Source organism: Suillus subalutaceus (assembly GCF_016647625.1).
Source record: "Suillus subalutaceus strain FC151 chromosome Unknown DFJ58scaffold_5, whole genome shotgun sequence".
NCBI classification, from domain to species: domain Eukaryota; kingdom Fungi; phylum Basidiomycota; class Agaricomycetes; order Boletales; family Suillaceae; genus Suillus; species Suillus subalutaceus.
In genome coordinates, this window is record NW_024540254.1 from 220369 (window position 1) to 244102 (window position 23734).

A 23734-nucleotide genomic window follows, 5' to 3' on the forward strand; every position below is an offset into this window, starting at 1 on the left:
TTCTAGGCTTGAAAGGTTACACGTCCGCACGAACTTTTCTCATGTTGTGAGTAACAGGTCGATCAAGGCTTTGTTTTATTGCTTTCACACGTGTATCCATGCTCATACCCCTCAGATGATTCAAGTTGGTGTACAAGAATTAAGTTGTTCCTCGTCAGCAAGAGTCCAAAGTCAACAACATTTGTCCCACTCCTTTGAGGGCTGCCCGCATCAATGCAGCCTTTTAGCGAATGCCTCCCAAACCGTCGGAGAGAGACAGATCAGGATATTGGAGATCTACACGCTCGTTGCTTGCGCTCAGAATAACGACGATGGCTTGCAATGCATTTTGACCAGCACATCCCGGCTGCGTAACTACCTCTTCATCCAGCAAGTACCAGGGTACCGACTTCTCTCTGAGGCACAAATTGTCGCCTGGCCGGACCTGCGCGAGGTTTTCCGTCTGATTTTCTTCCGCGCACAATCCACCTTTGTCCTCGATGCGGAATGCCGTGACTAGCTCGGTGTCTTCAACTGTGATTCCTCTCTGCTACCTGTCATGTTGATTGATTCCTCAGGAAGGACGTCGGCTAAGGTATGGATTTAGACGTCTAAGTCATATACATTTCAGGCTCATGCGGTCGACAGGTATACTCCCGTCACCACCGGATCCGTGTTTCGAGGGGAAATTTGGCCTTCATACTGATGTCATGATCGAGCAAATATCACCCTTCGCATCCAAGCCTGGACATTGGACAATATATCTAGAATCCTGGATATAGCCCATATCTCTGCTAGCGGCATTACATAATTCATCCACCCCTTGAACCTTCCGGACGTGAGTAAGGCTGATTTTACATTTTCATATTGCGCCCATATGAACAGTTCAGACGTAACTACGAGCAACAACGTCGAGTCAAACACTGAGCCATGCAAGCATCTATCTGAAACATTAGAGGTCTTCGCTGACCATAATTGGTATGCCGAGAGCCCCCGAAGTTGCATCAGAGTCATGCTACGGCCCGCGCGAAAACAGCCAAACATATCGACCAATCAGACTTGCGCGGAAGAATCAAAGTTGTCACCTGGTGCGGAAATCGTACATCCGCCCCAATTAAATCGAAACATCCGTGCTACCTGGATCCAATCAGACTGACCAGTGACAGCACATACAAGTAACTTTTTTGAACATCATATGACGTACACAGCGATGGATTCTATAAAGGTAACCGAAAAAGCCAAGCATTCTTTATGAAAATGTCCCTCGTCAAGATCCCACTCATCATCTCGTCTGCTGTCGCTGTGCACGTGGCGCTCAGTCCTCCGCATGCCCCACCGAAGAACGAGGTCGTTCATGATAACTTTAATGAATGGGTCATCATCCAGCACATTAAATACGGGCTCCCGATCGCAAAGGTACATGTTCACGGATTGTCCAAGATCCTCTTTGATGGAACTACGCCCAGATAGTTTACTGGGGTGTCTCCTTGGCAGAAATAGCTCTCATCGTCACCCGTATCACGGACCCCAAAACACTTCCCAGCGTGATACAAAACACAATCAGTCCAGTTCTTCCTAGAATCCAAGACGTGCCAATCACTCGTCCTTTCATTATTGGTTCTGCACTTGTTGCTACAGCGGGATACCTCCGCTGGTCCTGTTTTCGGACCCTTGGTCGTTTCTTCACATTCGAGCTCACCACCCGTAAGGGTCACCAGCTTGTCACGACTGGACCATACTCCATCGTACGCCATCCCTCTTACTCAGCAGCTGTCCTGCAGTATATCGGCGTAGTGATCTTGCACGGATCTGCAACTTCGTGGATTAGACAATCAGGGGTCTTAGATCTCCCTGGAGTGAAACTGGTTCTGCTGGGATGGTTGTTGGAGAGAACGATTACTGTGACAAGCCTCTTGCGCAGAATCAATCAAGAGGATGAGGTTGTGAAGTCAATGTTTGGAGACGAATGGCAGAGGTGGGCAAAGGTCGTCAGGTACCGGCTCATCCCCGGCATCTACTAAACCCAATCCCCGTGTCATGAAGGCCTAGATGAGATTTCTTACTGACGTGTACACTGTGTGAAGCAATGCTCAGTCGCTCTGCTTCAAGCCGCGGTCCATTGCAGGGGAAAACACTGCGTAATCTTTCCTGTAATCACCTCCAGTCATTATTGACTTCGTCTCATCTTTCTCGTAATAGTACCGTTGCAACTTTATATGCTTGACGTCTATTCATGATGTACACCCCATAGGTTGTCCACTCATATACCATATTTAGGCCATGCTCAAGGCCAGTGCCAACAACTTCTCGAAATTGGGTGTCCCAAGGCCTGAAACTGCAGGTATTGTCAACATCGAAATAGGAAATCGCTCGCCAAATGCATGCACTCACTAGGATCCCATCCAACTGTGGCCTGCGCATGGAAATCAGATCAGTGACACGACTCGAGGGCACGTAGATATGACATACGTTGAAGCCCTCAGTTCCACATCCTGGGTTGTTGCCCACGGTGATATCATTCAGCGCGGTGTATCCAGTGGAGTACAAGAAAGGGTTGAGGAAGCCGAGAGGGGTTTTGCCGACATTAATGCGTGCGTCATTCAGCATGGAAACGAACGAGGCGAACGTGGGTGAAGAACAGGATGTGCCGCCAACGAGCGCCGTCTCGCCCTGGTAGACGATAGAGAAGTTCATCCCCTGGGCTGACACATCGGGAAAGCCCTGAATGAATGTTAGCCGTCAGATCCTTACATACTGAAGAGGTCACTTACGCGCCCGTAACTGCAAATAAACGACTCGATTAATGTACACCGATCGGAGTAGTTCATGGCACTTACGAGGTGTAGAGACCCTCATAGGTACCAGGTGCAAGTTTTGCTAGGTATTCTGAGACGGCAACTTCTTGGTATGCTGGACGAACGAACTGGGAACGTGTTAGCATTTTAGCAGCTGTCAACTATTAAATTCCTCACATAGTCACTAAAACCACCACCAGAGAAGAATATAGCAGTCTCTGGGATATTGACAGTGGCGCCCACAGCCGTCACGCTTTATCTCATCTTTAGTTGCCGTACTCCTTTTCTCGATTGCCGAGATCACTCACTATGGACAAGCAGCGGGAAAAGTAGGCAAAAATTTCGTGACATTGAGCCCATCATTGGAGTAGCACACCTGTGTGGCAGGGTCGGGATTGCCATCACCAACACCATAATCGCCAGAGGAGAACAAAACAGACACTCCGCGAGCACCGAGAATTGCCATGCCGGCGCAGACACGGCTTGCATAGGTGAACGGGACAGTTTGCTCATCATCACCATAACTGGTAGAGATCGTTTGAGGAAGCGAAGGCTGCGAAAGAACATAATCGAGCCACTGGGATCGTAGACTCATCAGCACATTGAAAGTTGGATCACAGTGGCTCAAGCTTACGTATGTGTATGGCTCATTTGTATCAGTCGGCGAGAACATATCAGGGTCGAAAGGGGGCGCGCCAGCAGTCGAGTAGAACGTTCTAGGAGTGGGCCATGTGAGTCCAAAGCCAAACTGAGTGTCAAGATTAGCTTCAACGCCTGCTGCCGCATAGGTCTGATTGTTTAGTCCACCTGTCGAACAAATCAGTAACGTAACTACCGAGCTTTGAGTGCAGCATACCATTAACGGAAACGAAAGTGTAGTTTGAGCCGTAAGCAGATGGGTTTTCAAGCTGGAAGAATTGTTGGAGGTCCATGTTATTGGCATACTGGCCCAGATAAGCAGTGAGACCCAGCTTGTTGCCGTTCGTAGCAGACGTGTTGTAAGCTTCCGCATTATATAGCTGCTTCAAGCATGAAATCGTAATGGTGCTGTTGCAACTTGCATTAACCTGATTGCCTGCAGGCCCTGTGATCGTTCCACTAGGCGTGCTCAAGACTGGAGCCTCCACCTGGTTAGCCCAGAGTAGCGTGCTCTTGAACGCCTTGAAGCGAGCGAACATGGTCGTAGGCTGTATAAGATCGACATGGTTGTGCAAGATCTCCGGGAGACTGTAGCTCGTTGTCCGGACAATGTTCTCTCCGGTCTCAGCGTGCTTGTAAACATGATAAGTCTAGACATTCAGCAGTCAATGGACCGTAATCTCCGGAGACAAGATTGGTTTGCTCACGGTATCCAGCATCTCTTCAGCAAGGCCGACTGGAACCCGAATAGTAACCCAATCGTTTGCAGATGAACGAATGAGACTTTCTTCGGCCAGGCCGTATGAAGCAAGCCATTCGTTGACAATGTCCAAAGTCTCGGGATGGGGAGCCGTGAGAGCATCAGTCTCCTCCTTTGACAGGTGCACCCCATAGCGTGGGTGGCTAGGGTCGCTCACCTCCCAGAGGTGCTGCTCGAGCTCTGGGAACTTGGGCTGAGGCAAAGCAATCTTAAGCTCGAGCATATGATGCTTGGGCGCGGGATTATGCCTGGACCATCCGCGGGGCGGACCATGAATGCTCTCTTTTACCTTGTGCTGGCAGCCCTTGAAGGGCACTGCTGCACTAGCGAGAGCAGCCACGAAGGGCAGCCCGAATAGAGAGATGAGTCTCATCGTCAGTAGGGGAGAGGTTTGCACTCACAAGGAGTTGACACATTGTTATATACGATACGATAACAATTTTAGCGCCCCGTGTGACGTTAGTCGATTCCCCGAATGATCATGCTCTCTGACTCGGAGATCCTCAGTCCACATGCGCTACTGAGAGAATCGTTGTCATCCACACGCGGTCTCTCCGTGTATACCAATTTGATTGGACAACTCATCAGGCCGTCGACAATAATAACGCGGCTATGGCATGACACCCGCTAGGCCCATGAGAGTGGGCGTGTGTTGTGGTCCTGTGACTCTAGAATGATGTGTAACCGCGTACACTGGTTGGGAACGACACCGGTACCTTACTCAATCATCCTCAGGACCTCAGCTGTCAATTCTTCCCACTTAGTAGCCCCACTCAATCCCACTCCGGAAGTGCCGGCAGAAACCTCGCAATAATGAGGAAAGAAGCTGGAAAGAGTCACTAGCCTGGAGCACAACAGCGAGCTCGATTCATGTGCTGACACTATAGTCCAAATGAGGTCGTCGGACCGGCAATCAATTGAAGCCGAGTCTTGAGTACTAATTCGCTGCAACCGAAAATGTAATGTTATGAGAAGATCTAGGTCTACAGTAAAGTAGCGCGCACTAATAGTAATACTAGAGCATGAACATCGAAAGAAACAGCGTGTATCAAAAGGATAACTTTAAAACTGACGGCGTTGGTTACATAAATCGAGAGTTCGGCAAGTTTCACCGGGCTCCAATTGTACTAGTTAGGTGCACGTAAGTTGATAAAATTATTGATAAATCTTTTAGCAAAAACTCCCTATTGCGTCTAAATTTTGTGAATAGCGCTACGCTGTAGGTGCATCGATGAGTCTCCACTTGCATCAGGATATATATAGGCTCTGTTAATTTTGGTCGTCCGAAAAATTTCGGTTCCATCACTTCAAGGTACGAGCAATAAATTTATGTAATCACCGTTCAGACTGCGTGTACAGCCCCGAATAACGCATCAAAATTTCTACCGCTCGTACAGGTACTAGTACAGTCTAGTGCAGATATGCATTCGCAGTATTCTCCGCAGTAAATCAGACATGCAGAAATCGAGAGCTACTTCAACCTCTCACCTTCTGACACTATGGCTGACCAATCAAATTCAAACATCACGTCCCCTCGATCCTGAGCCTGGGTGTTCTCGCTTCATCTTAATGCTTTGGAGCATCCATTTAACAATAAGGCACCGTGTGTAAGTACCACCTTTATCCAGATTCCAGACTGTGCTCAGCGCTCAGTTCTTAAATAGCATATCTGATAGATTTGTTCAATGTTACTCCTTGTAAACCAGCCTACCTAAGGCTATTTGCACCGCGTTACTACAAGTCGCCGCTGCAAACGGAGAGCTCGAGACCTTACGTGTATCCAGAAAGGATGTCAAGCAGTGCCTACAAGAATAGGATATCTCTAGCGAAGAGCGCAGTCAGTTCATTAAGTCCACTTCAAGTTGTTGATACCATTATTCCATTTCACTGATGCGGCGGCAGGCTCAGCCAGGCTGTGGTTGAAACGATGTCATTTGATTCATACGGGGATACTAGTACTGCTTATCATTACACGCTTTCTCACGCTTCTTCATTACCATCCTCTTCGCCCAAAGGTCAATCCGCAGCTATCGATGTCATAGCCTTAGCATTGCGCTTACCGTCCTTGTTTGACTTGGATCCATTGCTCAAGTTGGATACTGTTGTCGCAGCAAAAAGATCATGACCTTTTCTCGCTTCTGCAGGTATCTTTGAATAGTGGTCTACCAGAATTCCATTCATGGCTCGAAAGCCGTCCCACTGTTCTCCAAAAATCTGAATATGGTGGGTCAATGGTGGGTCGGTTCATTATGATCGATATCACACACTTGAGTCTTCTGTCATTTGCGTCACCGGGTTTTGCACCTGTTGAGCATGACCTGTGATATTCAGAGGTTGCGTCGACCCTGCAGATTGAATCGAGTCAAGTAGAGAAGTGGACGATTGATCGTATGTCCTCTTGACATACTGTCGTTGACAATAAATTCGTACCGGTCTAGAATCTTTTGGGGAAGCTCTCACAGACTACCTGGCAATCTCTACAAGTCTATCACCGCTCGTCAGTGCGCACGTTTGAGCGAGAGCAATGGGGTACTGGAAAAGTGTCTTGTTGCATGGATAGCGGGCCTAGCAAGTGTGCTGGAGGTTGTTACTAGTGGTCAAAAGCGTAGTGACAGTTCAGCTGTGAGCGAGGTCGTGCAGCGGACGGGTCACCAAGAGCGTTCAGGTTGATGCTGCGTAGCCTACCTTAGATTGTACTTCCAGTCACTCCAATTTTGATTACATGCACTATTCAACAGTTGGCTCTCACCCTTGTGGATATTACGAGAGCAGTTCGAGGTCTAGACGTTTCGTAAGTCATGTTTCTCGCGTGTTCCATTCACATCATATAAATGGAAAACTCGGTTCATTTAACCAATAACCCTGGCAGCAACACTTGGGACAACTGTCAACGGGACGCCTTTGTTACCCGGAGGACTTCGTGTTCATATAACGCCCTGGGAGTCACGATCAGCACATGCAATACTCATACAAAATATCAATTACGGTGACTGGCAGGTGATACAGGTGGTTTATGACTACTCCATCCACACGCGAAGCTTGGCACGACCCAAGAATTTTCGTTGTAGCCATGGATATAGGAATCCTGTCTCTTGTGTGCTGGTGGAGGAGCACAACTTTTAATCACACGGGTTAGTGCATCCCAACATGCTCCACTATATACATATGACAGTCAAGTTGCACTGCTGTATTACTATTTCTCCGATATTAGCCTGGGTGCGCACGCTATTACGGCGGTGACGCGCATGTTGCTGTGTCGGATAATCGGGCTTGTGTTGGCCAAACACGATGTTTCAGGTTCATCGACACGTAAACGAAGCATCGTTTGCCAGCTCAGCGACCTAGCGGGACGTTGGAGGGCGGCCAGCCACGTATTGAATACATATTCCGTTATCTTGGTCAACGCCGATCTCATCATATGTAAGTACTACAAAGATGCATAAAACTTCGTGTGTACCGGCCTTCGTGTTGTGCACTGACGATGAAGTTCGTCACTCTACTTGTGCTCCCCTTCGCGGCTGCTCTCGCTAGCACTGTATCCTTCGAGGGCTGCAAGCAAAAGGTGAAAGAGAGCATCCACGGGCCGCCCCACGGGTGGTACAAGCATGCTCCTGCACCAAAGCACCACATGCTCGAGCTCAAGATCGCTCTTCCTCAGCCCAAATTCCCGGAACTTGAGCAGCACCTCTGGGAGATAAGTGATCCAAGCCACGCACGTTACGGGGCGTACTTGTCGAAGCAGGAGACCGAAGCACTCATGGCTCCTCACCCTGAGACTCTGGACATCGTCAGCGAATGGCTGGCCTTACACGGTCTGGCAGAAGAAGATGTCATCCGTTCATCTGCACGCGATTGGGTTACTATTCGTGTCCCAGTCGGTCTCGCAGAAGAGATGCTGGATACTGTGAGCAAGGCAATGACACCTTCGGAGATTACAGTTTATTGACTATTCGATGTCTAGACTTACCATGTTTACAAGCACGCTGAGACTGGAGAGAGCATCGTCCGGACTACGAGCTACAGTCTCCCTGACATTTTGCATCATCATGTTGATCTTATTCAACCTACGACCATGTTCGCTCGTTTCAAGGCGTTCAAGAGCACACTCCACTGGGCCAACCAGGCGCAGCCTGCGGTCTCATACCCGCCGGGCGAGACGATCACGGGGCCTGCAGGCAATCCCGTCGATGCGAGCTGCAACTCCACGATCACCCTTTCTTGCTTGAAGCAGCTGTATAATGCAGAGAGCTATACAACAAGTGCCACAAACTGCAACAAGCTGGGTCTCACCGGTTATCTTGACCAGTATGCCAATAATAAGGACCTTCAGCAATTCTACCAGGCCCAAAATCCTTCTGCCTACGGTTCAAATTACACTTTGGTTTCCATTAATGGTAGGTTGCAGTCTGGACTTCGTCGATATTTAGGTTGTTCATTTGCTTCTCAGGCGGGAAGAACAACCAGAGCTATGAAGCGGCAGGTGGGGAAGCCAACCTTGACACTCAGTTTGGTTTTGGACTCGCATGGCCCACTCCCGGAATGTTCTACACGACTGCTGGCGAGCCCCCTTTCATCCCCGACGTGGCGACGCCGAATAATACAAATGAGCCATACACATACGTGCGTTCAAGCCATCACGATTGCGATTTGATGTATTGATGATTACGATCTTCAGTGGCTTGATTACGTACTTTCACAGGATGATGTTCCCCAGACCATCTCTACCAGTTACGGTGATCGTGAACAAACTGTCCCGTACACCTACGCGACCCGCGTTTGCGCTGGTATGGCTTCTCTCGGTGCTCGCGGGGTCTCTTTGTTGTTCTCCTCCGGTGATAGTGGTGTTGGTGCTGGTGACCCTACCAGTGGTCAGGAATGCCAAACCAATGATGGGCACAACGTTACAAAATTCCAGCCGACGTTCCCCGCTTCCTGCCCATAGTGAGTGATCTCTCTAATCGAGGAGTACAGCGGCCAATTTGGACCAAAGCGTGACTGCTGTTGGTGGTACTGTCAACATCCCAGAGACTGCCGTGGACTTCTCTAGTGGCGGATTCAGCAACTATGTAAGTAATCTCTGACCCGTATACAACCTTCTGACCCATACATTACAATTGTATAAGTTTGCCCGTCCTGCGTACCAGGAGGCTGCTGTCTCTGCGTACTTGACGACGCTTGCCCCCGGCACCTACGAAGGTCTCTATAACTGGTAAGTCACCACAAAGTGGCGAACGCACTATGCACAATTGACTCACCATCTCCAGCACCGGACGTGTACGTTAACCCCTCAACTTGCAAAAATCTTACCGTACCATATTTGTAGGCATTTCCTGACGTGGCAGCACAATCGGTAAACTTCTCTGTCATTTATCAAGGCCAGGCGACTCCGGTCGCTGGTACATCCTGTGCTTCGCCCGCCTTTGCTGCATTTGTGTCCATGCTGAACGACGCACGCATCAACGCTCAGAAGGCTCCTCTTGGCTTTCTCAATCCATTCTTATATTCTGCTGGCTACAATGCATTGAACGATATCACCGCTGGGAGCAACCCAGGATGTGGAACTCCGGGCTTCAATGTAGGTCATGTATGGGCGCCTTCAAGTTACATTACTAATTTGATACCTGTATGCAGGCCACCGTTGGATGGGATCCTGGTGAGTTCATAAAGGCAAACGAAGTCATGAAATGTCTACATGCTGATCATACCTGTAGTCACTGGATACGGCACGCCCAACTTCGAGAAATTGAAGGACCTGGTCTTGGCCATGCCTTAAAATATAAATCCATTTTAGTAGATAGGATCTACGATGCATATATGTGCATCACATACATTCACTCCTTCAGGCCTGAGGTCTTTAAGATTTTAACAGAACAATTTTATATAAGTGGGCAAAACTATGTACTGAGCGATTCGAGGCAGTGACTGATGCTAGTGGACAAGGTCATTCGCACCAGCATAGTGGTGTTGTTTTAATTTTTTACCTCCGCATCCACTTCTTGAGGTATTCCTAAGTATTCCATGAACCGGTACGGAATAACCATTTCCGAAGGATCTCGAGGCCCATACAGTTACTTATATATATAATTGATGAGGCACATTAGAGTGTCACATCCCACATTTCAATATATCCGATCGCGCAATCCAGCACTGTGATCTACTCAAGTCAGTATCAGGGTGTTAAACGAGCCAACAACCTGAAATACTCCAGCATTACTGACGCAGACTCCTATTTGGTACTTGCAGCAGGTTCAGCTGAACGTGCCCACCGGCGCCGGGCGTGATGTGCCTTACAATGTCCACTACACCGCTGTCCAGCATCAGGAGAATCCATCGTTAGGTAGCCGCATTCTCATCCGTCAAAGACCGAGATTACGGTTCTATGAAATTACTAGGGGGTGCATTAGTAGTGCAACCTATCTCTCACTACATCGTGAGTGATACATGTATTAATCTTGAAGCCTGGCACCAGATACAAAACTCAAAGCTTAATTTGGTCGCTCGAGGTATCAACCAGGCGCATCATGGAAAGGATCTACTAGTAATAGCTTGACTATGGCGTAGGCAGCAAGTTACGGCGAGGTCTGCTGCCCGTCTGCAGAGCTGCGTCAAAAACGAATCAAAACGAAGCAGGTCATATCAATTAAGTCGTAATTTTATCAAGTTCTAGTTAGTGAGCGTCGAAGTCCTCGCGACTGACTCGGAGTCCTGACGATGATATTCATTAATCAGCTTAATCTCCATTCACCCTTCAGGGGCTGCCACCAAAAGATAAAAGACCTTCCATGGTCAACCCGCGGTCACATACAAGCATGCACCCACACCCAAACACCACAACATTGTCGGTGTTCAAACTCAAGATCGCTCTTCCTCAATTGACCTAGCCCGAGTAATACCCTGGGAAGTAAGCCACCTGAGTGAAAGTCACTGGGCCAGGGTTGTGAACAGTCTAATGTTGGTCTAGGGGCAAGTTGCGGACCAACACACTTACCCGAGTGAGTCTGTAGGCTGTGGGGAATGTCCCTACTAATCGAAAAGGAACAACTGTCTTCATTCCGTAGTAATAAACAGAGTCAAGCGGCTGGCACACTCCCAGAATAGATTTGGATATAAACCCCCTGAGAGTCTGTCACAGTCTCTGTCATCTGCCAGACTTTCTATAGTAGTCCCGGTCTGAGTTTGGGGACGTGCAAGCCACTCGGCTAGCTTTAGTCGGAGTTTTATTCATCGACTGTCAGTCGACGCCATCAGTCTCGAACCTAGAACCACTAGGGAATGTATTCCACTGATTACAAGATCGTCGTCACTCCCTAACTAAACATGGGGCTTCCCAGGGGAAATTTTGGTCGCCACGAAAATGCCTTCAATTCTTCCTGAGGCTCATGTACTGCACCCCGAACTTCAAGCACGGGTAATTGGATGGTAAGTATGAGGGCGGCAGGCGCATATAATTGATAGGGCGGGAGTCGGGAAGCGTTCATGCCGGCCCCCAAACTCAGACTTGGATATGCTCCAGAGTCTGACATACTTGCCGCAAAACTGTCTATTTCCTGGACGTTCTCACTTTCCGACAGCACTTGCAGTTGGCTCGTATCCTTTGCTTCACTTGGTGGTTATTGACATCATTTTAAGAGTAGTGCGAAATATAGAGGCCCGCAACATGTAGTGCCTCGCGTCGTTCTAGTTCTTCGCATTTGTTTCCGTGGCAACATTGACCGTCACGCTGATAAGTCTTTCACTCAGTAAGTTCGATCAGTACTACTTGTTATCCCACTGGCACCTTGCTTGATCCATTATATATGTCACTGTCCGAGGTCGACAGATACAGCGACGAATGGCACTAATATTGCGAAATTCGAATCACAGGGACGTCATGAGGTGGCTTTGGTCCAGACTGCATCTACCACGAGTGGTGCGGCCATCAGAGGTTCATATCAGAAGAAAGGAATACATCCAGAATTGCTGGTATTTGAATTTGCGATGATGGGACTCTCCCATTATGGTCCGTATGACACATACGGAGTTCCTGATGAGTGGAGGATTTTTAATATTAACGTGCACCTTATCCGCATATCCTCTACGCAAGGGCAGAACATGATGGATTTATCGGTGTACGTGCTCATACCCACAGTATGGTGATCTTGACGCCTGATACATTTAGCTTTGGTCATTCGTGTCATGAAGTAATCAACTACGGTATGTAGAACACATTTTCCGTCAACGAAATCTAGTAACGTAACAAGAATCAATTTAGATTACCTAACGTTATTCGCTTTATTGTTCTCAGATATAAATTAACCATGCAAACTTCGACTGGCTCGTGGGCTTCTCGTGGGCTTCCCCTGCTGTTACATGCTGACGATGAGACTCGCTCTGCTTAGTCTCCCCTTCGTGGCTACCCTGGCTAGTGCAATACTCTTCGAGGGTTGCCAGCAAAAGGTGAAAGAGAGTATCCATGGTCCACCTAATGGGTGGTACAAGTATGTTCCCGCACCAAAGCATCACATACTCGAGCTCAAGATCGCTCTGCCTCAACCCAAGTTCCCGGTACTTGAGCAACACCTCTGGGAAGTAAGCGACCCAAGCCACGCACGTTATGGGGCGCACCTGTCGAAGCAGGAGACCAAAGAACTTATGGCTCCCCACCCTGAGACCCTGGCTGTCGTCAGAAAATGGCTTGCCTTGCACGGTTTAGCGGAAGAAGATATCACCCTATCATCTGCAAACGATTGGGTTACTATCCGTGTCCCTGTCGGTCTCGCAGAAGAGATGCTGACTACTGTGAGCAAGTGAATGCCATTTGCGAAGATCTGTATTGATTGCTAGATGCCTAGGATTATCATGTTTACAAGCATGCTCAGACTGGAGAGAGCATCATCCGAACCATGAGCTACAGTCTCCCTGAGATCTTGCATGACCACGTCGATCTCATTCAGCCCACTACCATGTTCGCTCGTTTCAAGGCGTTCAAGAGCACGCTGCACTGGACTAATCATGTGCAGCCTATAGATTCGAGTCCATCTGGTTCAACGATCACAGGGCCTGCAGGCAACCAGGTTGATGCGAGTTGCAACAACACGATCACTGTTTCGTGCTTGAGACAGTTATATAATGCGATGGATTATAACACGTCTGCCACCAACGGCAATATTCTTGGTATTACTGGTTATCTTAACGAGTCTACAAATAACATGGATCTTCAGCAATTCTATCAGCTCCAGAACCCATCTGCTTATGGCTCAAACTACACCTCCGTGTCCATTAATGGTATGTCGAGATTGAGCTACTGTCGGCGATGCCTTATTGTTGTGTTTCGCAGGGGGCGAGAACAACCAGAGCTATGAAGCAGCAGGCATAGAGGCCAACCTTGACACTCAGTTCGGCTTTGGGCTCACTTGGCCCACGCCCGGAACGTTCTACACCACCGGCGGCGAGCCTCCTTTTGATCCTGATTTGTTGACGGAAAGTGATACTAACGAGCCCTACTCATACGTGCGTTCGAGCGATTGCGGTTACAATTCAATGTTGACAATTAAGATATTCAGTGGCTTGAATATGTCCTTTCGCAGGATACAATTCCCCAATCGATCTCCACAAGTTATGGTGACGATGAGCAATCCGTCCCGCGGTCTTACGCAACTCGTGTTTGCAATGGCATGGCAGCACTCGGTGCTCGTGGTGTCTCAGTGATATTCTCGTCTGGCGACGGGGGTGTGGGTGACGGTGTTGCCTATCCTGACAAACCTCTCGAGCACCAGTGTTATTCCAATGATGGTCTTAAGACCCCGATGTTCTTGCCTACGTTCCCTGCTTCGTGCCCATGGTAAGTCGTCTGAATGAGCACTGGGCCAAATCATCAATTGCTGCTTGAAGTGTGACTGTTGTTGGTGGAACTATCAACATTCCCGAGACTGCGGCAAACTTTTCCGGTGGCGGATTTAGTAACTATGTGCGTGATCTCTGCCTTCCGCAACACCTCCTGACCGATAGAACACGTTCACGCTAGTTCCGTCGTCCTTCATACCAGGATGATGCTGTCTTAGCATATTTGGCAACGCTCGCTCCCGGTACCTACAAAGGTCTCTACAACTCGTAAGTCATCACGAGCTGGCAAACGCATATATTCAATTGACTCATCTCCAGCACTGGACGCGTAAGTTGACCCCTCAACTTGTGGAAGTCTTGTGAAATTTTTTTCCCTAGGCTTACCCCGACGTGTCATCACAAGCAGTAAACTTCTTGACAATTTACCAAGGCCAGGAGACACCAGTGGATGGTACATCCTGCGCTGCGCCTACGTTCACTGCGTTCGTTTCGATGCTGAACGATGCACGTCTTTCTGCCGGAAAGTCTCCTCTTGGTTTCTTGAACCCTTTCTTGTATTCCACTGGCTACACAGCATTGAATGATATCACCGAGGGTCGCAACCCAGGATGTCAAACTGAGGGCTTCAATGTATGTCATATCCATGTTCCACGATCCTCAGCGACTGATGTGATGACTGTCGGCAGGCCACGGTTGGATGGGATCCTGGTGAGTTCATGGATGCGGCGAGCAAAGTTACATGTTTATACACTGACAATCACTGCAGTCACTGGATACGGTACACCCAACTTCGAAAAGTTGAAGGATTTGGTCTTGGCCATGGAATAGACAGGATTTAAGTTATATATTTGTCCGCAAATCCTAACAACGAGCAAGAGGTACTCCAGAGACTGAGCGATTCGAGGCAACCAGGTGATACTGAAAACAAAGCGAGAGATCATTCGCAGGAAAGAGATAGTAGTTCACCTGCGCATTCTTTTCTTGAAGCGCTCCATGACCTGAGAGACATGAGTAAATCATTATGACAGATGGACCAATGTCTCCATACCACTTCGTCGGTCGCCATTTGTGGACGTTCACCGCGAGGTCTTCTATCTTCTTGAGGTGGTAAACCCATTGCTTCGAGTTTGGCGTCTCGCATGATTTCTGCGTCTGACTTCTGCTTGAGATGTGGCCGGTAGACTAAGTAGTTCATCAATAGTGAATTCACAACAGCAAGCTAGAGACAACGAACATCGAGTTGCAACGAGATGCTCCTCATCATTAGGTCGCTTGCGTTCTTTGCGGACTTCAGCAACTTGTCGTTTCGCCTTCTCAGTTTCTTCAATATTTTTCAATCGTGCGCTATCTCATAAGTCAGCCAAAGCAGATGGATTAGAATGGAAGAAACCCTACTCCATGCCGAGATCAACTTCGGGAATGGCGGTTAGCATGGCCATGCTGTTAGTAACATTGCCTTCATCTGCAGCTTTCTTCTCTCCTTTCCACCGCTCGGAAAGAGAAAATTGATCTTGAGCGTTTGTCCCAGGCTTAGACTCGGATGGGTCTGAGGGGCGGCTGCGAATCTTCAGATTCTCTTCGATGTATGCCATCCTACATCCACGTCAGAACCCCCGAATAGAAGTTGAGAGAGAGAGACCACACTTACATGTGTTTGTCAACATCCAAAACATTGGTCTGCTGCGTAAAGTTGCTCGTTCGGACGGCTCGCCTTGCTTTCGCATCTGTACTGGCTTCTTCCCTGTGTGTTCAGAGTGAGCGGAACTACGAACACCAGAGTATCATGTTTACGCACTCATCCACTCTCGCACCAGCTCTCAGACCGCCCTCGATCTCTTGTCCATCCTCTGCAGTTTTGCGCTTCCTCTTCTTGGCATCGCCTTTTGATAGCTTTGAAACATCAATTCCTTGTCTGGACTTCCTAAGCTTCCTAAGCTCGATGAGCTCCGAAATGCTATCTGTGTTTTAATTCTCCGAATTGGACTGGCTCATGGGTCATAACGTACGGGAGTGATTTGTCTTCGTCCTCGTATTCCTCTAGCTCTGAAGGTTGCTCTGTGTCTGGCGATGCTTCTCGTACCCGTGGCTGTGGTCTGTTGCGTCTCTTGATCATGGATGTTTGGAATGGATCTTGTTTGGCTACTATAACCCCAATTCACATGACTAGTGTTCGAATGCGATGCATGCAGATCTAAGTAAGATCCGGGCACGCTTTAGACGTGGCAGGCTTGTGATTCAACGAGTTCAGTAAGACCCGTCTAAAGAAGGTTCTGTTTTGCTAGCATGTGCTACGAACATATGCAAGGTGTAGGCGTAAAAGTAAAAATAATACAAATATCCTGTCGACAGGAATAAATCATATCTCTACGAGTCTATGGTCCACCAATAGATTGTAATATCTCTTCCGATACAGATCGTGTCTGCTCTGGATGTTCGGCTTCTGCGCTCTCAATAGCAGCCATCTCTTCTGATACCCTCAGTGCCAGCTCTGCATTGGTGGCAGGCGAAATGTGCCGTGAGAGCATAGATTCCGGTGCTCTAAGGCCGCCTCGCCGGAGCCGAGGAGCCTGAGAGCGCTCTTCACCAACTTGGCTATCGGGTGCCAAGGACACAGTGCGGTCTGATGGGGATGATGACCACGGGGCCGGTGGGAAGAGCCAGTCTTCACCCGTACTGGGGACAGGTCGAGGTGTGGGAATGACTTCGAAGCGTCGTGAGCGGGAAGGGAAAAACCGCCTGGCATGGCCCGGCGGTCCAGATGAAGGGGGGTCGGAATCCTCCCTGGGTGCACTGACATGTGGACCAGGGAATGTGCTAGATGAATCGAGTCTCGATGGGCCCTCTTCATCAGCTAGATGTCGCGAAGAATTTCGACGCCGTGCGCTGAAGTCACTGAAATCTGCTGTTCTGCTTCTGACGGGACGGCGAATGGAGGGCTGTCGACTCAGTGAGGTATGGAGCAGGCCACTCGCTGATGGAAGTGTCAAGCCACCGAGTCGTGGAGCAGGGGGCGAATCAAGTAGAGGAGGAAGTACCCTATCACTTGGAGAATCTGGCGCAGGAGCTGGAAGCGGTGCAGGTACGGTGTAAAAAGCAGGAGAGAACGCATGGTAGGCTGTTGAAGGATTCGGCCGTGGAGGATGCCGGTACGCCTCATATAACTCAGTGTTGTTGCGTGTGCCCTCGAGTTGCACGAGGCCATACTGCTCTAGTGACTCGAGCTCATCAGCCTCTTCGTCCATCTCGAGTTCATCTGGAGGTCGTGACAAGTAGTCTGAAAGGTCCACTGCTCTTCGACCACCTGTCCCGCGCCAAGTATACCGTTCCCGTTCCCTGTATGTAGTGGTTGGGTTAGATAACCTCCTCAGCGCTTTAGCGGTGGGATCTCCAATAAGACCACGGTCAGTGGCATTCTGACGATGGTGTCGGTCTGCCACTTCCTGTAGCTAAGGTGAGAAGTCGACAAAGGGTGTGCGAAGGAAGCGCACCTTGACCAGAATCTCAACCAACGAAGTGGTAAACGAGTCACCACCGTCTAAGTCCTCTACAAAATGCTCATAGCTTATCGTGGTTTCAGTTTTCTCAAGCCTATGGCGCTTGATTGCTCCGGAGCTGCAGCAAAGCAGAGGTCTCCTTAGCGAGAAGTTATGTAGTAAGAGGACACCCATACACCAAGCTCCTCATTTTCGCACTGAACACTTCGTCATAATATTCGGCTGTCCTACACGCCGGAACGTTCGTGATTAGATAGACTTGAACTGATTAGATGAACACACCATCTGCCCATATTGTGGTGTTAGGGGAAACGCGGTTACAACGAGGCTGACAAGTTAGCGAGACGAAACTAGTTAAGACCGAACTTTGCTGTGGCAAATTTCGGCTGCCTGTTGATGAGGTGGGCCTTAAGGTGACGGTCGCTTTTGTTTGGTCATTTGTTTATTCTCCGAAAACACACAATAATAATGTGTCCACTGCCCCCAAAAATTGTATGATACAAAATCCACTAGTCTAAAGTACACCAGAAGAATGCAATCAGCTCGTATCGTCTGTGCCACTAGTATTGCCATTTGTTTTGGAGCCCATGCTCTTAGCTGTTGCGCTGGTGCCACCGCGATCCCGTGAGCTGAGCAAACTTTGGAAGAAGTTTTGCAAGACTTCATGTTGAGTTTGTCCTCCAGTAGAACTAGGCGAAGTTCCGATGGTCGGTGAGCTTGGTGGTCGTCCAACGTGGGTGGTCACGTTTGCACCCGTCGCAGCTCTCTGTGATAGTCTGCGTGCTCCATCGGCGGTCGTGCTGGTGTTGAGTGAACTGGCCATTCCCATTCCGGCCTCCATCTCACTGAGGGCACGCTCAACGGTTGGAAGATTGAAACTGCTGCTCCCCAGTGGTCCAACAATACCGGCTGCAGCCGTATCCGTGGGATTTCGGAAAGCGCCACGGGGATCTCGGTCTGGCTTTTTGGCGTTTTCGTCATAATGCTTCGCGAGGAACGCCTGCTCTGCCATGGGGGCATTAAACGGAGGTAAAGGGGGTGACTGCGCGAAAAAATGAGGTCATTGTGCCAGATTACCAGAATAATATATTTCACCTTCGCGCCTTGATCTGGTACTAGCATCTTGTACATTTTTTTTGCACCCGCATGATCCTCGGACTCCATCACGTCGGCATCAAGGTCTGCTTCCCAAGCTTCGCCCCAAACCTTCGCCTCAAACCCTTCTCGAAGGACGCCAATCTTGCCCCAACTATCCCAACCAGCAGGAACGACAATGCGATCGCGGTCTAGGGTATTTGGCTTATAATGAAAGACAAATGGATTGCGCAGGGGAGCTGGAGCCTCGGATCCGGATGCCATGGGGGACGGTGCCGGTGGGATAGATAAGAGGTGCAGGGCATATTGCCTCAGCACCAGTAATGTGTTAGGTTGCTGCGTAGTATAAAATAATGATGCTCCATCTAAAGCAGTGTGATGAGGTGCTCACTATGGTTTACAGAAAAACTTACATTTTAAACAAATCGTTCGGAGAACTTGCATCACGCCATCTGTGCGTTCCTCCCACTCACCACCTTTACCTTTTACCATGCCGCCCATGCCGGAACTGCTGGCGCCCACGAGATCATTTCCCTCGTCTATCAGGTCTGATTTGGTGCAGACGACAATGATCGGCACACCGGCAGAATTGTGGGTTAGAGTGCCAGGGCCGAGCGGTAGGACTGTATTCGAGGAGATATTAGAGGTGGCAGGGACTGCATCGACGGAGGGTTCAGTGTAATGCTGTAAATGATGTTGTACTGTGGGATAATGTCAGCTATCGGATTGTCTCAATCAAATGAGCATACGTCTTTCATGATTCTCTTCGCGAACGATGTCGAGATCCCGAGATCCATCACCCTTCGCCCACATCTCTACCCACTTGAGCCACGTCTGAAGATTGTCTACAAATGTCCAAGGGCGCGTCCAATCCAAAACAATCATTACAAGGGTGTGAGGCAGTGATACCCGAGGAGGCAGAAAGTGTGGTATCAAAGAAGTATAAGCTATTGCATCTGAAGGCACTGTGTACACTGATAGACGCGCCAAAGTGTCTGGTCGCGGCATTAGCACGTTTCATATACATAAATTTTTGGAAGCACACCCTCGTCGCCGTCATCTCTTATATCGGCCCAATCATATCCAAGAGCGAAATCTGACCGTGTCTCGTCTTTGCTCTCCTCAGCAACTGGTTTCTGTAGCAAGGCTGAAGCAAGCACGGACTTGCCAGACGAAGAAGGACCTAGAAGTAGAACTTGCTTTGAAGGGATTGACCGTGAAGAGGAAACTGAGTCCAATATTGACGACCATAGGTTTTCTGGGGGTGCTTCCGGTGTCGCTGGACGAGATCCTTCCATGATCTCCGTTGTACTTCTAGGCGAGTTCGTGTACTTGAAGTACCTACACTTATACTTTTGAAACTCCGATCAATACCTTCAAGTTGATCACCTTCGACGACGACGGCCACGACGGCGACAACGGTTACTTACCAGGAGATCATATCAAAGGACTACTTTCTTGCTGAAGTCATGTCCTCAGCAATCGCAGTACCACAACACAAGCTATCAGAGACTCCCAACTCACGTACAATCGAAATCAATGATTGGGTGATAATCGCGTCCACTAACCCGATATCTAGCGCGTCGGAGTGCGACGCGTTGCAAGCTTCGCTAGGATTCCCATTGCCCGAGATGACGTTTGGAAGTAACTATCTATCTCTCGAACATCAGCCATCCGGGTGGAAGATGATGTTTGACACTCATAATGCCCTCAAGTGTGTGAAAAAGGGTGAGCTCGGGGAGGGCGACGGTGGAGTCAAGGTTGGCTACGCGGATGCCTGGCTTAAGAGCCGGTGAGGAATTTATGCTGTATATGTATCAATGTGATTCTGAGCGTACTCACCAGCACAGACCCTGGAACGAGCCTTCCGTTGCCTGTTACAGTCGCAGCCAAGCATTATGATTGGACTTACACCATGACTTATCCTGGCCATCACTCTGATTCTGCACCAGACATCCAATCGCCGAGTCCTTCAATACAATGGACGGATGCCAATGAGGATAATCCATCTCATTCTATTCCGCTCTCTGAGCTCACGCGACCAGATCCAATATTATTCTACGCGGAAATCCCTCTTTTTGAGGATGAACTACACGATAATGGATCATCCAACCTTCTCGTGCGAATAGTTCGTGCTGCTACCCTATGATTTTCTGTTGTCTGACTAGCCCGGATTGAAGCGTGTCATGCCCACATGTATATTCATTTTGTCGCGATTCACGCTTCGTGTGGATAATGTGCTCTTCCGCACACATGACACGAGGATATATCATTCTTTCACCTCAAGACCTTTGTTAGTCGTACGTCAATTGAGCGGTTGGGAGGCACCATATGATGGCGTTAAGAGGGTGCGTCTAGTGCTTTCTCTTATGTAACCTCGTCCCTTGATAACCGACAACCCCAGCGACTTCCTAGTCGCAATGATTTGACTCCTCTGACGGACGCGAACTTCATTGCGAAGGTGCTGACAGAATTGCCTGTTACGGAATCTCAGCAGACAGGGGCGAGGACAGGTTGGAGGGGTTTGAGGACAAAAGTAGAGACAGTGGTACTAGCAAAAGATGAACCCTAATGCACCAGTGATAAGTGGTAGAACCATCTGCATTGTATTTGTAGCTCATGAATTTTGTTTTCATATCCTAACCTTTTCGGCAGAATTCGGGCCGCGACTAGACTCTGGGAATTTCCTCAGAACGTATGCTCAACACCCCTTTGCAGCATGCATTCTTAATCAATGACTTGCTTACATAGAAATTTGACTGCCGAACAATAATTGTACTGAGCGACTATCCACACTAGCGGTGCTTTTATTTAGCTGGCGCAACGGAAGTAGTCGCAGATGGTCAATCCATGATAAGGTTTGCAACTACGCTGGGCGAGCAGAAGGATCCTAGTTGGTATTAACGTACAAAATGGTGGTACGTGCTTTACTACTGGCTGATTCTATATATAGGTCTTCACTCTGCTATTGGTGCAGAACGACTCTTGCAAATGAAGGAACGCCGTTTTCCTTCTTTCAAGGTGTGGCTACGGGACCGATTGCGAATGCTCCATAGTGTGTTGGCCGTCTATGCCACCCAGATCCCCGCTGGATGCAAGCCGCTCTAACTTAATTGTTAATTGTGAGAGGGTATATCTTCACCTAGAGGTATGGTATGATCAGCTCAGTGCAAACAATATTATGACAGGCTACTGACCAGACTGTCACCAGCACCTGAAGCAACGCCAAAGACCACTACACCATGACCAGCATCCAGCGTGTTCGTCTGAGCTCCCGAAAGTATCGGATGAGACGGATGACAGCTGCGAGGCGCCATCATATACATATGATGGAGTGTACACTTTGCGACGAGACACCTAGTGATCTCCTGTTCAACCCTCGCAATCGAAACAAACAACAAAGATGATCATACGTTATAAACGGCCCGGCTTTCCATGGTGAACGTATGCGTGCAGGGGGACAAAAGTGTGGAGCACGCTGAGCGTTTGAGGAATGTGGGTTGGGAAAACGGAACCTTGCTGATCCATTTTATACCCAGCAACATGGGATCATTATGAGCACGAGGTAAGCTGGGTGCCGGGTTTGGTACGACACATCTGATTTTTTACCATCATGCAGGAATCCGGGGAACTTACTGTTGATGACGAAGTAATTGGATTGACCCCACGCACTACGTAGCACTATGCTACGTGGCATTCCCTACATAGCTCTGTGCTGTTTATGTGAGAGTTTAAACACTCGAGGTCTTTGTCGTCACGGGTCCACGTTTACGTGGCCGAAGAATTGCGGAAACGACCGTTTCGCAAGCGCATGGTATCCTCATAGGTGTAAGTAATTGAATTCAATCTTCATTCTTCCATTTGGCATACTTCTCGTCGTCGTGCTGCTATGCTATTGCTATCATGACTCACTGGTCCAGATGCCCCGAATAATACAAATTTTCCAAGTATGTTGTTTAACAGCACATGCCTTGTCGGCCATTTTCCTCCGTCAAGGTCAATCTGATTTGTTCGTGGAGGTCTTCAGAACCATTGGTAACACACCTCAAGTGAATCTATTACAATCTGACTGTTATTTATAACCAGTGCAAGAGGTCTTTGTCGGGAACGCGCGGCTTTAGCTAGCTACGAGGATGATGGACGTCCTTTGATGCTTGCCGCCCAAGCCCTTGTTTGACCTAGTTCATTGGTCCATGACAGGCTCAGGATGATGGACGTCCTTTAACGCTTGCCACACAAGCCCTTGTTGTCTAATGGTTATGACGTCAGACTTCTACTACTGAAGTGTATCTGGAGGTTGCGGGTTCGAGTCCCGCCAGGGGTTTCTTTTTATTCTTAGTCAATTTATTTACATTATAACCTTTTGTCTGATTTGATTTTCATTAGGCCTCGGATCAACACGAGAATCAAGAATTACCAATCCTATCAATTGGGCAACCGTTTGAATTTTTCGCTGGTAGTGTCCATTCTCAGAAAGTGTTTCGTGGAGCAACGTAGACCAAGACAACCAGGAATGACAGTGAATTTCATGATTCCTGATTGATTACTTCAGTCTTCCTGCCCTGAAACCTTTGATATATCAATATTCAATCACGATGTCGACGACATGGCGCGATTGCTAGAAATTCATGTTTATTAATATATAGATTCGTTGGTACAGGGCTTTTCATATCGTATCCCCTTAACTTCCGGAGTTACATGGACCAAGGTCAGAAGGGCTTCGTCCTCTCTGCGGGCACGCGTTTGTTGGTTACTCTCTGTTAAAGACCTGATATGATTCTAGGAAGAACAGGTACTTGGCATATTATGGTAGGGCAGGGGTTTATTTGGCCAAGTTTGGATCAGAGGCTCTTGCCAAATAGCGTCACTGACCTTCAAGTGTGGAACATTGACTCCGAGACTTGCAATCCTGAAATGTGGCGAAAAATTGTATTCATGAAGCTTTGACTACAAGAAGTGTATGTAGCAGTCAGAATGAGCAGGAAGAACTACCACGATGAGCGGCAGTGACGCGAGCACGTTGCCAGAGCGGTTGTCGTGAAATTGTGGCTGCCGCTGAAAAGCCGAATGGAGTTGGGGTCGCCAATTTTTTAGCGAAGCTAGAGGCAGTAAAACGCCGAAATCTTGCGGAGAACGGCACGAATCCCATG

The 23734-nt window shown here is 48.6% G+C and overlaps 8 protein-coding genes and 1 non-coding gene across 9 annotated transcripts; 5 read left to right on the plus strand and 4 right to left on the minus strand.

The window, feature by feature from the left end:
* Positions 1-1189: 1189 nt before the first annotated feature.
* DFJ58DRAFT_713374 (uncharacterized protein) lies at positions 1190-2000 on the plus strand (the record flags this gene model as incomplete). Its single annotated transcript, XM_041383916.1, has 3 exons — positions 1190-1204; positions 1252-1329; positions 1446-2000. 3 exons carry the CDS (start codon positions 1190-1192, stop codon positions 1998-2000), a joined length of 648 nt encoding a protein of 215 aa, XP_041249906.1.
* On the minus strand, positions 1993-4694 carry DFJ58DRAFT_881495 (peptidase S8/S53 domain-containing protein). Its single transcript, XM_041394556.1, has 10 exons — positions 4121-4694; positions 3631-4063; positions 3409-3581; positions 3083-3351; positions 2952-3027; positions 2817-2902; positions 2751-2760; positions 2449-2700; positions 2371-2392; positions 1993-2314 (listed from the first exon to the last, which is right to left on the minus strand). Exons 1-10 carry the CDS (start codon positions 4544-4546, stop codon positions 2253-2255), a joined length of 1809 nt encoding a protein of 602 aa, XP_041249907.1. The 5' UTR covers positions 4547-4694; the 3' UTR covers positions 1993-2252.
* Positions 4695-7654: 2960 nt separating this feature from the next.
* DFJ58DRAFT_836571 (peptidase S8/S53 domain-containing protein) lies at positions 7655-9946 on the plus strand (the record flags this gene model as incomplete). Its single annotated transcript, XM_041392302.1, has 10 exons — positions 7655-8077; positions 8135-8567; positions 8621-8793; positions 8849-9114; positions 9140-9239; positions 9297-9382; positions 9438-9447; positions 9497-9748; positions 9805-9826; positions 9885-9946. The coding sequence occupies 10 exons, from the start codon at positions 7655-7657 to the stop codon at positions 9944-9946; spliced, it is 1827 nt and encodes a 608-aa protein (XP_041249908.1).
* A 2266-nt stretch (positions 9947-12212) lies between these two features.
* On the plus strand, positions 12213-14878 carry DFJ58DRAFT_364087 (peptidase S8/S53 domain-containing protein). The gene is made up of 11 exons (XM_041380040.1): positions 12213-12366; positions 12425-12951; positions 13005-13437; positions 13490-13662; positions 13716-13993; positions 14044-14119; positions 14177-14262; positions 14314-14323; positions 14374-14625; positions 14682-14703; positions 14762-14878. Exons 2-11 carry the CDS (start codon positions 12523-12525, stop codon positions 14821-14823), a joined length of 1821 nt encoding a protein of 606 aa, XP_041249909.1. The 5' UTR covers positions 12213-12366; positions 12425-12522; the 3' UTR covers positions 14824-14878.
* Positions 14879-14890: 12 nt separating this feature from the next.
* DFJ58DRAFT_363998 (hepatocellular carcinoma-associated antigen 59-domain-containing protein) lies at positions 14891-16240 on the minus strand. The gene is made up of 7 exons (XM_041380038.1): positions 16002-16240; positions 15791-15949; positions 15644-15736; positions 15391-15588; positions 15230-15339; positions 15044-15177; positions 14891-14993 (listed from the first exon to the last, which is right to left on the minus strand). Exons 1-7 carry the CDS (start codon positions 16106-16108, stop codon positions 14958-14960), a joined length of 837 nt encoding a protein of 278 aa, XP_041249910.1. The 5' UTR covers positions 16109-16240; the 3' UTR covers positions 14891-14957.
* A 1-nt stretch (position 16241) lies between these two features.
* Positions 16242-17913, minus strand: DFJ58DRAFT_364020 (uncharacterized protein). The gene is made up of 3 exons (XM_041380039.1): positions 17772-17913; positions 17484-17716; positions 16242-17435 (listed from the first exon to the last, which is right to left on the minus strand). The coding sequence occupies exons 2-3, from the start codon at positions 17661-17663 to the stop codon at positions 16368-16370; spliced, it is 1248 nt and encodes a 415-aa protein (XP_041249911.1). The 5' UTR covers positions 17664-17716; positions 17772-17913; the 3' UTR covers positions 16242-16367.
* On the minus strand, positions 17914-19924 carry DFJ58DRAFT_759088 (dynein light intermediate chain-domain-containing protein). Its single transcript, XM_041388333.1, has 5 exons — positions 19630-19924; positions 19334-19579; positions 18998-19285; positions 18585-18949; positions 17914-18531 (listed from the first exon to the last, which is right to left on the minus strand). Exons 1-5 carry the CDS (start codon positions 19880-19882, stop codon positions 18028-18030), a joined length of 1656 nt encoding a protein of 551 aa, XP_041249912.1. The 5' UTR covers positions 19883-19924; the 3' UTR covers positions 17914-18027.
* Positions 19925-20053: 129 nt separating this feature from the next.
* On the plus strand, positions 20054-21156 carry DFJ58DRAFT_836575 (TIP41-like family-domain-containing protein; the record flags this gene model as incomplete). Its single annotated transcript, XM_041392303.1, has 4 exons — positions 20054-20376; positions 20430-20712; positions 20753-20932; positions 20989-21156. 4 exons carry the CDS (start codon positions 20054-20056, stop codon positions 21154-21156), a joined length of 954 nt encoding a protein of 317 aa, XP_041249913.1.
* Positions 21157-22823: 1667 nt separating this feature from the next.
* DFJ58DRAFT_t20 lies at positions 22824-22908 on the plus strand. The gene has a single exon. It is a non-coding gene; the product is annotated as a tRNA-Arg (tRNA).
* Positions 22909-23734: the final 826 nt, after the last annotated feature.